General features: G+C 39.6%; 1 protein-coding gene across 4 annotated transcripts in view; it reads left to right on the forward strand.

Moving 5' to 3' along the window:
- The first annotated feature begins 16 nt into the window (after positions 1 to 16).
- TUBGCP4 (tubulin gamma complex component 4) overlaps positions 17 to 17,190 on the forward strand; it is a 49,728-nt gene continuing 32,554 nt past the window's right edge. The window contains exons 1-6 of one of the 4 annotated variants that reach the window (XM_067745351.1): positions 19 to 321; positions 9,930 to 10,058; positions 12,959 to 13,081; positions 13,469 to 13,522; positions 13,961 to 14,017; positions 16,415 to 16,494. In XM_067745351.1, coding sequence (XP_067601452.1) covers positions 244 to 321; positions 9,930 to 10,058; positions 12,959 to 13,081; positions 13,469 to 13,522; positions 13,961 to 14,017; positions 16,415 to 16,494 — 521 coding nt within the window. In that variant the 5' untranslated portion in view covers positions 19 to 243. Of the gene's footprint in view, positions 322 to 399; positions 458 to 9,929; positions 10,059 to 12,958; positions 13,082 to 13,162; positions 13,203 to 13,468; positions 13,523 to 13,960; positions 14,018 to 16,414; positions 16,495 to 17,190 lie in introns of those variants that run through there. The other 3 variants (XM_067745366.1, XM_067745356.1, XM_067745362.1) reach the window with 3 other exon arrangements.

The following is a 17,190-nucleotide window of genomic DNA, read 5'->3' on the forward strand; positions in this document are numbered from 1 at the left end:
CCGGCTGGAGCCTGCAAGTGGGCCCAGGCGAGCGCGGCTCACTTCCGGGACGCGGCGCGCCGACCTCTTCCCGGCTTCCCGTCAGCTCTCCTCAGCAGTAGTCTCGGCGGGTACAGTCAGGAGGAACTGCCCTTCCCGGGGTCCTGTGCGCGTGTAGTAGAGGGAGCGCTCGCCTCTTTGGTCGCCTGGTGAGGCTCTGGAGGAGGGTGCGACGGATATAGGGACTCGCGGTCCGCCGTGGGAATGATCCACGAACTGCTCTTGGCTCTGAGCGGGTACCCAGGGTCCATTTTCACCTGGAACAAGCGGAGTGGCCTGCAGGTACTGTCCGCCTCAGAGCGCGGGAACTAGCGAGAGCGGAATGGGTGGAGCGAGCTAGTGCCAAGGGGAGGAGTCTGAGGGACCGACAAGGCGGGGCTTGCAGGGCCCGAGGCGTGGGGGGCTTGTCCCTGGGCAGGTAACCGGAGGGCTCAGTAATTGTATGTGCTTTTTTTTTTTTTTTTTTTTTAGCGGTACGCGGGCCTCTCACTGTTGTGGCCTCTCCCGTTGCGGAGCATAGGCTCCGGACGCGCAGGCTCACGGGCCCAGCCGCTCCGCGGCATGTGGGATCTTCCCGGCCCGGGGCACGAACCCGTGTCCCCTGCATCGGCAGGCGGACTCTCAACCACTGCGCCACCAGGGAAGCCCTGTATGTGCTTTTAAACTGAGTTTTGAAAGCTAGTCCAAATACATAGTGCCTGACGCACAATAAGGGTTCAGCCAGTTCTGTTGGACGAAAAAGTGAGAGTGTTTCCCTTATTACACCTCGCCCGGGAAATTTCTGCACTAGGAGAATTTGGAGGGGGGCCTTCATGTAACCAGGAATGTGTGAGGGGGAAGGGCTATGTGCTATATGCTTTATCTCATTTAATCTTCACAACCACCTATCTCCATTTCAGAGATTAACTCCCGGTGTCAGGGATCACGTAGCGATTAGCAAACTTGGTCTTGAACCCAGTTTTTTTTTTTTTATATAGGCTTTTTAATGATGGCCATTGTGACTGGTGTAAGTGGTATCTCACTGTAGTTTTGATTTGCATTTCTCTAATAAGTAGGGATGTTGAACATCTTTCCACATCTAAAGGGTATTTTAAAAATAATAGTGTCCTCTATGTATATATAGAGTTTATTGCTGTTATTACCATTGAAAATAATCTGCATTCGTTATTGGTGGTGGGATTGAAACAAAATACAAATCTGATATATTTTAAGATTTAGGAGTGATTTTAACCAGTTTACTTAGATTTAAAGATGAGAAAACTGAGGCAAAGTGAAGTTAAGTTACTTGTGAAAGTCAAAGATAGTAAGTGATGAAGTAGAAATTCAAATCCATGCCTGTTATTTTATTTTCTTATATTTTGACTGATGGGTTATTTAGATTTGTATTGTTTAATTTCCAAGTATTTGGAGGGGTTTTTCTAGATATCTTAATGATTTCTAATTTAACTGCATTATAGTCAGAGAACAAACTGTCAGATTTCAAATTTTCAGAATTTTGTTGAGCCTTATTTTTATCCTTGGTAATAATTCTTTTCTTGAGACCTACTTTGTCTGATAGTAACATAGCCAAACCTGACAGAAAAACAGATTTTTATGTTTACTGTATGGTATGTCATTTTCCTTCCTTTTACTTTCAAACTATGTCTTTTTTAAATTTTTATTTAATTTTTTTGTTGTTGTTGTTACTCACATCTCTCTGTTATTGGTCAAATCAGTCATACAGTCAACTGGGTCATTCCATCATTGGATGACTTGAATAATATGTATATTTTTTTATACAGCAGGTTCTTATTAGTCATCAATTTTATACACATCAGTGTATAAATGTCAATCCCAATCGCCCAGTTCATCACAACACCACCACCACCCTCCGCTGCTTTCCCCGCTTGGTGTCCATATGTTTGTTCTCTACATCTGTGTCTCAATTTCTGCTCTGCAAACCAGTTCATCTGTACCATTTTTCTAGGTTCCACATATATGCGTTAATATACGATATTTGTTTTTCTGTTTCTGACTTACTTCAGTCTGTATGACAGTCTGTAGATCCATCCACGTCTCAACAAATGACCCAATTTCATTCCTTTTTATGGCTGAGTAATATTCCATTGTATATATGAACCACATCTTCTTTATCCATTCATCTGTCGATGGGCATTTAGGTTGCTTCCATGACCTGGCTATTGTAAATAGTGCTGCAATGAACATTGGGGTGCATGTGTCTTTTTGAATTATGGTTTTCTCTGGGCATATGCCCAGTAGTGGGATTGCTGGGTCATATGGTAATTCTATTTTTAGTTCTTTAAGGAACCTCCATACTGTTCTCCATAGTGGCTTTATCAATTTACATTCCCACCAACAGTGCAAGAGGGTTCCCTTTTCTCCACACCCTCTCCAGCATTTATTGTTTGTAGATTTTCTGATGATGCCCATTCTAACTGGTGTGAGGTGATAACCTCATTGTAGTTTTGATTTGCATTTCTCTGATAATTAGTGATGTTGAGCAGTTTTTCATGTGCTTCTTGGCCATCTGTATGTCTTCTTTGGAGAAATGTCTATTTAGGTCTTCTGCCCATTTTTGGATTGGGTTGTTTTTTTAATATTGAGCTGCATGAGCTGTTTATATATTTTGGAGATTAATCCTTTGTCCGTTGATTCGTTGGCAAATATTTTCTCCCATTCTGAGGGTTGTTTTTTCGTCTTGTTTATGGTTTCCTTTGCTGTGCAAAAGCTTTGAAGTTTCATTAGGTCCCATTTGTTTATTTTTGTTTTTATTTCCATTACTCTAGGAGGTGGATCAAAAAAGATCTTGCTGTGATTTATGTCAAAGAGTGTTCTTCCCATGTTTTCCTCTAAGAGTTTTATAGTGTCCAGTCTTATATTTAGGTCTCTAATCCATTTTGAGTTTATTTTTGTGTATGGTGTTAGGGAGTGTTCTAATTTCATTCTTTTACATGTAGCTGTCCAGTTTTCCCAACACCACTTATTGAAGAGACTGTCTTTTCTCCATTGTATATCCTTGCTTCCTTTGTCATAGGTTAGTTGACCATAGGTGCGTGGTTTTATCTCTGGGCTTTCTATCTTGTTCCATTGATCTTGTTTCTGTTTTTGTGCCAGTACCATATTGTCTTGATTACTGTAGCTTTATAGTATAGTCTGAAGTCAGGGAGTCTGATTCCTCCAGCTCTGTTTTTTTCCCTCAAGACTGCTTTGGCTATTCGGGGTCTTTTGTGTCTCCATACAACTTTTAAGATTTTTTGTTCTAGTTCCATAAAAATGCCATTGGCAATTTGATAGGGATTGCATTGAATATGTAGATTGCTTTGGGTAGTATAGTCATTTTCACAATATAGATTCTTCCAATTCAAGGACATGCTATATCTCTCCATCTATTTGTATCATCTTTAATTTCTTTCATCAGTGTCGTATCGTTTTCTGCATACAGGTCTTTTGTCTCCCTAGGTAGGTTTATTCCTAGGTATTTTATTCTTTTTGTTGCAATGGTAAATGGGAGTGTTTCCTTAATTTCTCTTTCAGGTTTTTCATCATTAGTGTATAGGAATGCAAGAGATTTCTGTGCATTAATTTTGTATCCTGAAACTACCAAATTCATTGATTAGCTCTAGTAGTTTTCTGGTGGCATCTTTAGGATTCTCCATGTATAGTATCATGTCATCTGCAAACAGTGACAGTTTTACTTCTTTTCCAATTTGTATTCCTCTTATTTCTTTTTCTTCTCTGATTGCCATGGCTAGGACTTCCAAAACTATGTTGAATAATAGTGGTGAGAGTGGACATCCTTGTCTTGTTCCTGATCTTAGAGGAAATGCTTTCAGTTTTTCACCATTGAGAATGATGTTTGCTGTGAGCTTGTCATATATGGCCTTTATTATGTTGAGGTAGGTTCCCTCTGTGCCCACTTTCTGGAGAGTTTTTATTATAAATGGTGTTGAATTTTGTTAAGCTTTTAATACATCTGTTGAGATGATCATATGGTTTTTCTGCTTCAATTTGTTAACATGGTTTATCACATTGATTGATTTGCATATATTGAAGAATCCTTGTATCCCTGGGATAAATCCCACTTGATCATGGTGTATGATCCTTTTAATGTGTTGTTGGATTCTGTTTGCTAGTATTTTGTTGAGGATTTTTGCATCTATATTCATCAGTGATATTGGTTTGTAATTTTCTTTTTTTGTAGTATCTTTGTCTGGTTTTGGTATCAGGGTGATGGTGGCCTCATAGAATGAGTTTGGGAGTGTTCCTTCCTCTGCAGTTTTTTGGAAGAGTTTGAGAAGGATGGGTGTTAGCTCTTCTCTAAATGTTTGATAGAATTCACCTGTGAAGCCATCTGGTCCTGGACTTTTGTTTGTTGGAAGATTTTTAATCACAGTTTCAATTTCATTACTTGTGATTGGTCTGTTCATATTTTCTATTTCTTCCTTGTTCAGTCTTGGAATGTTATACCTTTCTAAGAATTTGTCCATTTCTTCCAGTTTGTCCACTTTATTGGCATACAGTTGTTTGTAGCAGTCTCTTAGGATACTTTGCATTTCTGCAGCGTCTGTTGTAACTTCTCCTTTTTCATTTCTAATTTTATTGATTTGAGTCCTCTCCCTCTTTTCCTTGATGAGTCTGGCTAATGGTTTATCAATTTTGTTTATCTTCTCAAAGAACCAGCTTTTAGTTTTATTGATCTTTGCTATTGTTTTCTTTGTTTCTATTTCATTTATTTCTGCTCAGACCTTTATGATTTCTTTCATTCTGCTAACTTTGGGCTTTGTTTTTTCTTCTTTCTCTAATTCTTTTAGGTGTAAGGTTAGATTGTTTATTTGAGATTTTTCTTGTTTCTTGAGGTAGGCTTGTATAGCTATAAACTTCCCTCTTAGAACTTCTTTTGCTGCATCCCATAGGTTTTGGATTGTCGTTTTTTCATTGTCATTTGTCTCTAGGTATTTTTTGATTTCCTGTTTGATTTCTTCAGTGACCTCTTGGTTATTAGTAACGTATTGTTTAGCCTCCATGTGTTTGTGTTTTTTACGTTTTTTTCTCTGTAATTCATTTCTAATCTCATAGCATTGTGGTCAGAAAGGATGCTTGATATGATTTCAATTTTCTTAAATTTGCTGAGGCTTGATTTGTGACCCAAGATGTGATCTATCCTGGAGAATGTTCCGTGCGCACTTGAGAAGAAAGTCTAATCTGCTGTTTTTGGATGGAATGTCCTATAAATATCAATTAAATCTATCTGGTCTATTGTGTCATTTAAAGCTTCTGTTTCCTTTTGAACCCAGTTTTGTCTGGCTCCAATATCTCAACCACTCTTTTCTACTCCTGCTTCCAGTAATATTATCTAATCATCTCCATAACTTAGTAACTTAGGTATTGTTGGCCCCAGTTTACAGATGAGCAAACTGAAGTTCAGAGAACTTTATGGTGGCTAGTCTTGATAAGGCAATATTTGAATCTAGCTCTGTCTGATCACAAAGTCATGCCTGTTCCTATGAGAATTGGTAGTATAGGCTGTAGAGGAACAGAAAATATACATTCTTGGTCTATAAAACTTATAAATCAAACAGATTGCTTTTGTTATTGTTTCTTTTCTTCTGTAAAACTAGCACAATGCCAGGAATATAGGAGAAAAATATTCAGGAGGTAATTGTTTGTGCCTGACTGTCAGAAGTAAAAAGAGACGAAAGAATATGGGAACAATAGCTGCCTTCCTTTTTTTCTTATAAAATAGTCTCAATCGGATATTTTCCTCCTTAAGTTCTCAGCTTTAAAGTTACTTCTCAGAAAAACCTTCTCTGACCACCTCTTTAAGTATACTCCTTATGCCATTATTTTCTATCACAGCAACTTGTTTATTTCCCTTATAGGACATCACAATTCATATTATTTATTGTTGTTACCTATGTTTAGTCTTTCTCTCACATAGATTGCCCATGGGGGCTAAGACCACAGTGGTCTTCTTCATAGATGTACCAGGAGCACCTAGTACAGTTTCTGCCACATACTAGGTATTAAGCTATTTGTGAAAGAAAAAAATTCCACCAAAATCAGCAAATATTGCATACTTTTTGCAGAACGGTGTTTTTCACATTTCGATAAAGGGAAAAATGGTCATGAATGCCCAGTGTTGATAAAAATAAGTTTATTGTAATATTGAATATGTATACACATTAAGCTAAGTATAAACTCAAGCATATTGCTCTTTAACAACTGTAAAACCAGTTATTTTTACAAAGTAAATAAAACTACCAAACTTATCAATTCAAATTGACATTAATCTAATGCAGCTTCTCAACATTGGCACTACTGACATTTTGGACTGGATAATGTGGGGGCCGTCCTGTGCACTGTAGGATGTTAAGCAGCATCCATGGCCTCTACTTGCTAGATGCCACTGGTATCCCCTGAGTTGTGCAACCAAAAATATCTTCAGACATTACCATGTCCCTTGGGGGCAAAATTGCCCCCACTGAGAACCACTGATCTAATGTAATATATACTGTTGTTTTGCTAAAACTAAATTGTCAGCATTGAGTTAAATGGTAGAATGACTTTTCTGCAGATCTGGCTCTCTGTTTTCTATTTTGACTTCAGTTAACTCTAATGAAGAGAATGCCTGTTCATATAAGTAGGTTGTACCAAATGGTACCAATAACTTTAAGGTATCGTTTGTTGTTTCAGAGTAACCAGACCTGGAACTTTTCTAAAACTCTGCCAACAAACACTGCTCAAATGCCAATTTTTTTTTTTTTTTTTTTGCTGTACGCGGGCCTCTCACTGTTGTGGCCTCTCCCGTTGCGGAGCACAGGCTCTGGACGCGCAGGCTCAGCGGCCATGGCTCACGGGCCCAGCCGCTCCGCGGCACGTGGGATCTTCCCGGACCGGGGCACGAACCCGTGTCCCCTGCATCGGCAGGCGGACTCTCAACCACTGCGCCACCAGGGAAGCCCTCAAATGCCAATTTTAATAGGAGTATCACTTAATAACTGAGTAGAGCTGTCCTAATAATAAAAAATTGCTGACATGTATTGAGCACTTGCTATGTGCTTGGCACATGTGATTTACATGTATTAATTTATTTAATCCTCACAATTATCATCTTTATAGGTATGAAAACTGAGGCACAGAGGGGTATTGCTTGCCTAAGATTTCAAGCAAGTAAGAGGCAACTCAGGGATTCACACCTAGGCAGTCTGGCTCCAGAGATCAAGTTCTTAAGGACTATGTCATGCTACCTCTTAAGTTGTTAACTTGAAGATATGGTTAACATTGTGTCATTAAAATCTACATTAAATGGATTCCTAATCAAATTATTGTGGAATCAGTAACAGAAAAATTCTTCTTTGCCTATTTATTACTACAGTTACTGTCACATAAAGATGGCTTCCACAAAATACAATATGAATGTGAAATATTCTGAGTTCCTTGGGAGTAGTAAATATGTCTGATTTTGTTCACTATTTAATCTTGGAATGTTAGCGCAGTGCCTGGGATAAGTACGTAGTCACTAAAAGTTGGTTGATTCTCCAAAGAAGATATACAATGGGCAACAAGTGAAAAGATGATCAATATCACTAATCATTAGGGAAATGCAAATCAAAAGCACAATGAGAGGGGCTTCCCTAGTGGCGCAGTGGTTGAGAGTCCGCCTGCCGATGCAGGGGACACGGGTTCGTGCCCCGGTCCGGGAAGATCTCACATGCTGCGGAGCGGCTGGGCCTGTGAGCCATGGCCGCTGAGCCTGCGCGTCCGGAGCCTGTCCTCCGCAATGGGAAATGCCACAACAGTGAGAGACCCGCGTACCGCAAAAAAAAAAAAAAAAAAAAAAGCACAATGAGATATCATTTTATACCCTTTAGGATGGTTATTACCAAAAAAACAGGAAATAACAAGTGTTGGTGAGGTTGTAGAGAAATTAGAACCCTTGTGCATTGCTGGTGGAAATGTAAAATGGTACAGTCCCTGTGGAAAACAATATGGTGACTCCTCCAAAAATTAAACACAGAATTACCAAATGATCCAGCAGTTTTATTCCTGGGTATATACCCAAAAGAAGTGAAAGCAGGGACTCAAATAGATATTTGTAAAGCCATGTTCATAGCAGCATTATTCACAATAGCCAAAAGGCAGAAGCAACTCAGATGTCCATACACAAATGAAGTGAATAAACAAAATGCGGCATGTACATACAATGGAATATTATTCAGCCTTAGAAAGGAGAGACATTCTAACACATGCTACAACATGGATGAACCTTGAAGACACTATGCTAAGTGAAATAAGCCAGTCACAAACGGATAAATATTGTAGAGTAGTCAAATTCATAGAGACAGAAATTAGAAGGGTACTTACCAGGGTGTGTGGGGGAAGGAACAATGGGGAGTCATCATTCAAGAGGTACAGAGTTTTAGTTTGGGAAGATGAAAAAGTTCTGGAGATGGATGGTGGTGATGGTTGCACAACAAAGCGAATGCACTTAATGCCACTAAACTGTACACTTGAATGGCTAAAATGGTAACTTTATGTATATTTTGCTATGACTTTTTTCTTAGTTGATTGAATGAATACATTCTCCCACTACTATTTTTCTGCTTGAACTGCTGTGAAATCTTTACATACCATACTAGGCTATCATTTGGCCATGATTTAAATTAAAAATACAAATGAAAATATGGACACTAAATTATATGTCCAGTTATAAGGTGCTTTTACAGATTATAATATGCTATGTTAATTTTACATTTTTATCAAAATGAAAACAAAATTTAAATTTTCATAGAGAATTTGTAAATCCTAAGAATATGTCTGAGAAACCTCTGGAATCTGCAGAACCAAGAGTGAGCAATATTGCTTAAGAGACTTCGTTGCAACCAGATCAAAAACCCCATATATCCTTATAGACCATCCCAGGAAGATTCCATAAGGAATAGGTAATATACTTAGCCATGAAAAAGAATGAAATCTTGCCATTTGTGACAACATGGATGGGCCTGGAGGATATTATGCTTAGTGAAATAAGTCAGACAGAGAAAGACAAATACTTTATGATTTCACTTATATGTGGAATTTAGAAAACAAAACAAACAGACAAACATATGCATAGACAGAAACAGATGCATAGATACAGAGAACAAATGGTGGTCGCCAGAAGGGAGAGGGATAGGGGGAGGGATGAAATAGGTGAAGGGTATTAAGAGGTACAAACTACCAGTTACAAAATAAACAAGTCACGGGCATGTAATGTACAGCACAGGAATATAGTCAGTCTTTTTTTTAAATAAATTTATTTATTTATTTATTTTGGGCTGCATTGGGTCATTGCTGCTGCGCGTGGGCTCAGTAGTTGTGGCTCGCGGGCTCTAGGGCACAGGCTCAGTAGTTGTGGCACACGGGCTTAGTTGCTCCGCAGCATGTGGGATCTTCCCAGACCAGGGATAGGACCTGTGTCCCCTGCATTAGCAGGCAGATTCTTAACCACTGTGCCACCAGGGAAGCCCCTAGTCAGTCTTTTATAATAACTTAGTATGGTTTGTAATCTGTAAAAATACTGGATCACTATGTTGTACACCTGAAACCAATATAATATTTATACTAAAATTAAAAAAAAAAAGCAGGTAGTAGTGGCTGCCTCTGTGGAGGTTGACTTATTTTTCATGTATACCATTTTGTACTGTTTAAATTCTTTACCATGCATTACTGCCTATTTCAATAAATAACTAAGTTGGGACTGGGGAACAACGTCTTTGTAGTGATTTGGAAATACTTTTGTTATCTAGAACTTACCAGTCTTAAATAGCCATCTTGCAAAGGGAGACAATCGTTCTAGTGAGCAGTGAGTAGCGGGCATCAGCGTTTTTAACATTATTCCTCTCCTGCAGGTGTCACAGGACTTCCCATTTCTCCATCCCAGTGAAACCAGTGTCCTGAATCGACTCTGCCGGCTGGGCACAGACTACATTCGTTTCACCGAGTTCATTGAACAGTACACGGGCCATGTGCAGCAGCAGGTAGGTTCCTGTTCTCAGGGAACGTACACCTCCAGTGCTCCTCACTGGAGCTATGTTAAGCTTTCAGTGAATCCATTGGTAATTCATGTGATGTAAGTGTCAAGAAGTTATGAATTTCTCATCACTGGAATTATTCAAGTGAAGGCAAGGTGACTGTACCTCAAACAAGGGGAAAATATACATGGGGACCAATTTAGGCAGATGGATGTAAGAGAAAGTATGCTTTGCCCAAGTTTTAAGAGACCTGAATTAAATCAGTTTGAGCTGGACCAGAGTTCCAGTCCCAGAGGTGAAAACACAAAGCATTATTTAAAATTCCTTTGCCACTTTGCTTCTAACTACCGTAGTTACATTGAGGCAGGCAACTAAAATCTTCAGGCTTCCTTTTTCTTATTTGTAAATAAGAGTTAAACTGGAGAAGGTTTTGGCATGTGGTAAGACTTAATAAATATTATTGATTAATATAAATTAATTGGAAGTCAGTGCTTTATAGTGTAGTGGCCAAAGATTTGTTTCCTGTCCATCACTTACTGGCCATAGACTGCTCAGCAGTAACCTGAGCCTCAGTTTCCTTACCTATAAAATGGGGATAGATAGTACCTATCTAATAGGGTTGTGGGGATTAAACAAGGCAATTCATGCGAAGGGCCTGGCATATAGTAGACACTCAAATTTTTTTTTTAAGAGAAATTTTAAAGTTCTTTTTTACTTTTAACAGTCTGCAATTCTGTCAGTGGTAAGTAAGAAGATTGCTGCATTGTGTGACTCTGATTCAATGATGACTATTTCCCAGTGGAAAGAATGATTCTGGTTGAAGAGAAAGGCAGAGACTTCTAGAAAGGAAAAGGAAGGATAGTTTTCTGAAACAATGCAGTCAGTACCACCTGGCCCCTGTTATATAAACTGGTTGTCAGGCCCTTGGTGGTAACCTATGGGACAAAGGAGTCAGAGAATAATGCCTTATATTTTCATCTCTGGGACAGGGATTCTGATTCAAACAGATTTTGTTGCAGAGAAAAGAATTTAAAATCTAATCAATGCCAGGGACTTCCCTGGTGGTGCAGTGGTTAAGAATCCGCCTGCCAAGGCAGGGGACATGGGTTCGAGCCCTGGTCCAGGAAGATGCCACATGCCACAGAGCCTGTGAGCCACAACTGCTAAACCTGCGCTCTAGAGCCCGCGAGCCACAACTACTGAGCCCATGTGCCAGAACTACTGAAGCCTGCGTGCCTAGAGCCCATGCTCCACAGCAAGAGAAACCACCGCAATGAGAAGCCCATGCACTGCAACGAAGAGTAGCCCCTGCTTACCGCAACTAGAGAAAGCCCACATGCAGCAAGACCCAATGCAGCCAAAAATAAATAAATAAATTTATATTTAAAAAAACCTAATCAGTGCCAGTTTGCTATGAAGTCATAATAATGAGAACACAATGATCCAAGTTGGAACCTGTATACATATTAATATAGATGAAAAGGGCTCTTTAAGTGTTTGTATATAACACTTAAAAAAACCCAAACCTGTCCTATATTCATGTGACTATGTGGATCTTACATGTGAATTCCTACTTTCCCAAATTCTAAAGATATTTGTAGTACCTTTTTCTTTTTTGAAAAGTAAAAGCAGTCTCATTTTTTCTTTCATTTTGTGATAAATGAAGACATTCAGTTCTCTGGAATGACACAACCAAAGCAAAATCACCTGGTTGTAAGCCAATCTGGTCTATTTCACCCTATGCCTGTGCTATTCTTATTATAGCTGGGAACATTTATCTCCAGGAACTACTAGTATCCTCTGCAGCATCCTCTGGCTACAGTGTGCCTTATAACCTCTGAGCCCAAGCTTCCTACCACATTTGTTGCTGAATTCTGCTATGGTATCTACCACCACCAGAGCCTGACCATGCAAATCAGTACATAGCCAGAAAGGCTAGTCATCATGGCCTCTAGTCAACTGTTAACTGCAATTCCCCTGTGTAGAAAAAGAATGCTTTTACAAAGAAACTGCAGCTTTCTGGAAAGACAAACCATATTTGTTAATAGCCTCTTGGTGAGTGTCTTCTAACTCCCCACGTTGGCTATCAGGTTCGTGTTTTTGATGAATTGCCATCTAGGCAGGAGAAGGGTTGTTAGAAGGAGGACTGAGGTCATTTTATTTATTCAGTAAATAGTTACCATCTGTTCAAAGAACTGTGCTAGGAAATGAAATGCAAAGATGAACAAAGTATGGGCCCTTGCTTCATGAAGCTCTTGGTCTAGTGAGGGGACAGATAAACAAAAGTTCAGTTCCAGCACTAAACAGGGATGCTATGAAAGCAACAAAGGGGAGCTATTAATTCCCTAGGGAGGGTTAGAAAGGGCTTTTCAGGGAAGAGATGCTGGAGTTGGGTCCTGCAGGAAGAGTAGGTATTTGTCACAAACATGAGTTACAAGCAGACTACACTCATTCACAGGGGTGAGAGATAGAAACAAGGCACATTCAGGGAACTGCTGAGTAATTTGTAAATGAAGATGTGAAGTTGGAAGCAGTTAAAGATAATTTTAGAGAGAGAGTAAGGGCCAGAAGTTGTATACCATGTAGAGGAGTTTAGATATTATTCTGGGGCAAGGGGAAACCACCAAAGGGATTTAAGCTAGAAGTTATAAGGTTAGAATTGAGTTGTTGGAAAACCTCTAGTGACAGTATGGAGTAATACCTGGTTGTTTGTAACATCTGAGCCACTTGGAAAATGAAAACATTATCACATTTTAAAAGGTCTCTTCAGTCAGGTTTTCCTCTCATTGAAGCACTGCTTTGATAGGGAATTATTTAAACAAAAAAATGCCATTAATAAAGGATAATGTCTTCCTTGGGTTTCAGGGTCTGAGCTGAAAAGTTGACTTCTCTTTGTTTGATTTCAGGATCACCATCCATCTCAGCAGGGCCAAGGTGGGTCACATGGAATCTACCTAAGGGCCTTCTGCACGGGGCTGGATTCAGTTTTGCAGCCTTATCGCCAAGCACTGCTTGATTTGGAACAAGAGGTGAGAAGAAATACGGGAGGGAACACCTCTGGGACAGCAGATGAGGACATGTTCCTGATTTGTAATGCCCTTTGATATGGTCAGGTGGTTAAGAATGAGCTATTTTCTGCGTGGCTGGAGGGTAAGTGTGCTCTCTGTGATTGCCCAAGCCATGATCAAACTGGCAAGTGGATCACGGCAAAGGTTCCTGAGTGAGTTTGGAAGAGCCCTAGCTTTGGTTTTGTTATCACCTGAAAATCAACATTAATAATCTTCTATAAATGATCAATTCTCAATACCCTAAAATGAACCCTAAGCCTACTCTCACATTCGCTTCCGGTTTTCATAGAAGAAATAGATTCAAGATATTTTATATGGAGCCATAATCAGAGTGTTTTTTTGTTGCAGTTCCTGGCTGACCCCCATCTCTCCATATCACATGTCAATTACTCCTTAGATCAGGTATGCCCAGATAACAAAATGCTTTGGAATCTGTTGATATCATTAGAATAATCTAACTTAAAATATTATTTTTGAGAACTTTTTTCCTTCTGGATTCAGAGCCCAGCATTTGATATTTTGTATGCTTTCCTAGATCAGAACTGTTTGAAAAGTTCCAAATTTAGTGAAAACTTACTGTGTGATGTTAATGCTCTAGATTGGCCTCAGTATTAGCAATTATGCTAGCTTCAAACATAGAAACTGCTTCTGTCTGCCATTCTCTTTCTATCTGCAGCCAACCCCTGTAGCAAATTGCCTTAGGATACTGGATCTTGGCTGTTCTGTGGTATTGCCATCTTTATGTTAAGTGGGACTATTTAAAAACAAAGGCATTTTGTGAGTTAATTTTTTTTCCTTGTATTTGATTATATACCATCCTAATTATTCTCTCCTTTGCAGTTCCAGCTCCTTTTCCCCTCTGTGATGGTTGTAGTAGAACAAATTAAAAGTCAAAAGGTGAGAATTTTCCTTTTTCCTTTTGCTCTGGTAAGCACCAAGGAAATACTCGTAATTCTTAGTTAAATATGCCTATTCTTATCACAAGTTTTTATTATATGCATTGAAAAGTTAGGGTCTCCAGTGTCCAGAGAATGTCTTTTCTGGGTAGAATTAATAATTCTGAGATGCTTTGAGATTTTACATTAGAAGAAGTATCTGCTGGTTCATAATTGGATCAAAAAGGACAGATGGATTAAATATGTTTAGTTCATTCACATTCTTAAGCTGTTATATTTGTGCCTTAGCTTATTAAGAGTGTTCATTTGAATATAACTAGTTAACTAGTCAGTTTGCCAGGTTGCTACTTCATTTTTTTGCTGTATGAGAAACTTACCCTGTGCTGCATTCATTCTGTGCTAGCAGAGCCAGCAGGGGAGGTGCTGTTTGACCCTGCGAAGCCCTCATCAAATAACATCGAGCTTTTATTGTGCACTTGTTGCATACCAGGCACTCTGCTAAATGCTTTACATACATTATCACAGTCAATCCTCTAAAAAATCAAATAGGTTAAGGAATGTGCTTAGGGTCACACAGATGGTAGTAAATGGTACAACTAGGATGTAAACCCAGGGCTGTCTGACTCCAAAGACTATGCTCTTAACCACTCTACTAAACCATCTCCCAAAATTGGAGGGGAACTTCTAGGTAAGTGGGGTTAGTGTAAGGGTCCATACATGCCGGCACATCTCAGTTGACTTTGAGCTTCCGTTGGCCAAAGGAAGGAGAGTGGTAAATGAGTAGAGGGATTGCAGATGGGTGAACCTTCCTGCCGAGGAGGTTGTAGGAAGCTGAGTGCTAAGGCTTTAAAAATTGAGGTTGTGGGTGAGAATGGGGGAGTGCGAACAGGCACAGGGGATCCTTTTAGAGTGATGGAAATGTTATAAAACTGGATTACGGTGATGGTTGCACAATGCTGTAAATTTACTAAAAGTTGTTGAAAGTACCCTTAAAATAGGTGAATTTATTGTATATAACTTATACCTCAATAAAGCAGTTAAAAAAAAAAAGCAGAGGCAAAAGGACATTGAAAAAGGAAGCAGATTTTTAGAAAAGTGTATACCTTGTAAGTAGTCTGGATTAGGCCTTAATCTGAAATAAGAGCTTTCTTTACCTCTTTTCTTGGAATTTCAACTCTAAATGATTCTGGTTTTTCCAGTGCAGTAGTGCAGTAGTTCTCAAACTTCATTGTGCCGTAGAATCACCTGGAGCAGATTGTTAAAACCAGATCGCTGGGCCCTACCCCAGAGATTCTGATTCAGTAGGTCTGGAGTGAGGCCCAAGAATTTGCATTTCTTACAAGTTTCCAGGTGATGCAGATGCTGCTGGGGGATGGGGTGGGATGGGGAGGGGCAGGGAGGTGGAGGGTCCATACTTCGACAACAACTATTGTGATGTTGTGATTTATAATAAGAAATATAGATTTGGTCTTCGTCCCGTTTCTGGCACAGAGCTTCTAAAACTCAGAATTTCCTAAGTAATAAGAGCAATAAAGGTGACTTGATATTCATAACAAACCCCTTTCTACCACACCTGAGTTTGTTAATGAGGTGATTTTGGGAAAGCACTTAATATGGGGCTGGTTGCCAGGGGAAACACCCACGTGATTGGAGGGTTGGAACTTTCAGTCCCACCATTCCCACCTGACCTCTGGGGAGAGAGGAGGGCAGAGAGCTAGAAATTGAGTTCAGTCACCAATGGCCAGTGATTTAATTAATCCTGCCTGTGTAATGAAGGCTCCATAAAAACCAAAAAGGACGGGGTTTGGAGAGCTTCCAGATTGGTGAGCCAGAGTGCCTCTGTGTGACACTATGCCGGGCAGGAGCTCCTTTGTTCGGGACCTCGCCCTGTGTAGCCTTTTCATCTGGGTGTTGACTCGTATCCTTTAGTATCCTTCATAATAAATAGGTAATCTAGTGAATAAGTGGGTTTCCTGAGTTCTGTGAGCTGCTCTAGCAAATTAGTGGAATCCAGGGAGGGGGAGCCTCTGATCTATTAATCAGCCAGTTGGAAGCACAGGGAACAACCTGAACTTGTGATTGGCGTCGGAAATGGAGGGCAGTCTTGTGGGACTGAGCCCTTAACCTGTGGAATCTGATGCTATCTCTGGGTGGATAGTATCAGAATTGAGTTGGATTGTAGGACACCCAAGCTGGTGTCAGAGGATTGCTTGGTAGTGTGGGGAAACCCCCCACACATTGGCATTGGAGTCAGAATCAGAACTATACAAAAATCTTATGAGAAAGTTCATCCCCATTCTCTGCAGATTGTGCCCTCTGGATTGAATATAGAATATGAGATTGTGCTACATGAACTATTAAAATGGAATTCAGCTTGACAAGGCTGTATTTTCCACAGATTCATGGTTGTCAAATCCTGGAAACAGTGTACAAACACAGCTGTGGAGGTTTGCCTCCTGTTCGCAGTGCACTAGAAAAGTAAGTCACGGCTTCATTGGGGTTGGGAGGCGGAGTGGGTGGTCAGGTGACTTGATTTTGCACAAGTTTTATTTTCAGGTCATCTCAGGTTTCCTTCTGGGGAAAGTTATGACCAGGATGGAAAAGCCCCATGAGCAAAGGAGCCCATGTAATCCTTACGGTGGCTCAGAAATTGCAAAAAGGGGGTTTTAATAAAGTGTTGAGTATCGAAGCAAGGCTCTAGATGACCTTGAGGCAGTCCTTTTTCATTTTTGGATCTCATTATCCTTGGAGAATTTCCACTACATGTGCTGGATTATGCTTAGCTATGTCTAAACATGTGTATTTTGAGTAGCTTTATAATCTTATAATGCCACTCTTAAAAATTTTATCCTAACAAAATTATTCAAAAGAAGAAAATAACCATATGCACAATCATTATTCACTGCAATGTTGTCTACTATATTAAGAAATTTTAAAAAAAAATTAGAAAATTACCAGCAGCAGAAGAAAGCTGATTAAAGATATATTCACTTGATAGACTATAATGCAATTAAAATTACAAATACTATAACAACATGTAAAAATATTTTTATAATACTATCTGAAAAAAAGGATACAAAATTTTATGATTACAACTGTATTAAATGTGGAGTATGATCAAAGACTGCCTGTAGAATGTTCCACAATCTGGATTTTTCTGATTATTTCCTCATG

The sequence above is a fragment of the Pseudorca crassidens genome, chromosome 1, assembly GCF_039906515.1.
Source record: "Pseudorca crassidens isolate mPseCra1 chromosome 1, mPseCra1.hap1, whole genome shotgun sequence".
Lineage (NCBI taxonomy): Eukaryota > Metazoa > Chordata > Mammalia > Artiodactyla > Delphinidae > Pseudorca > Pseudorca crassidens.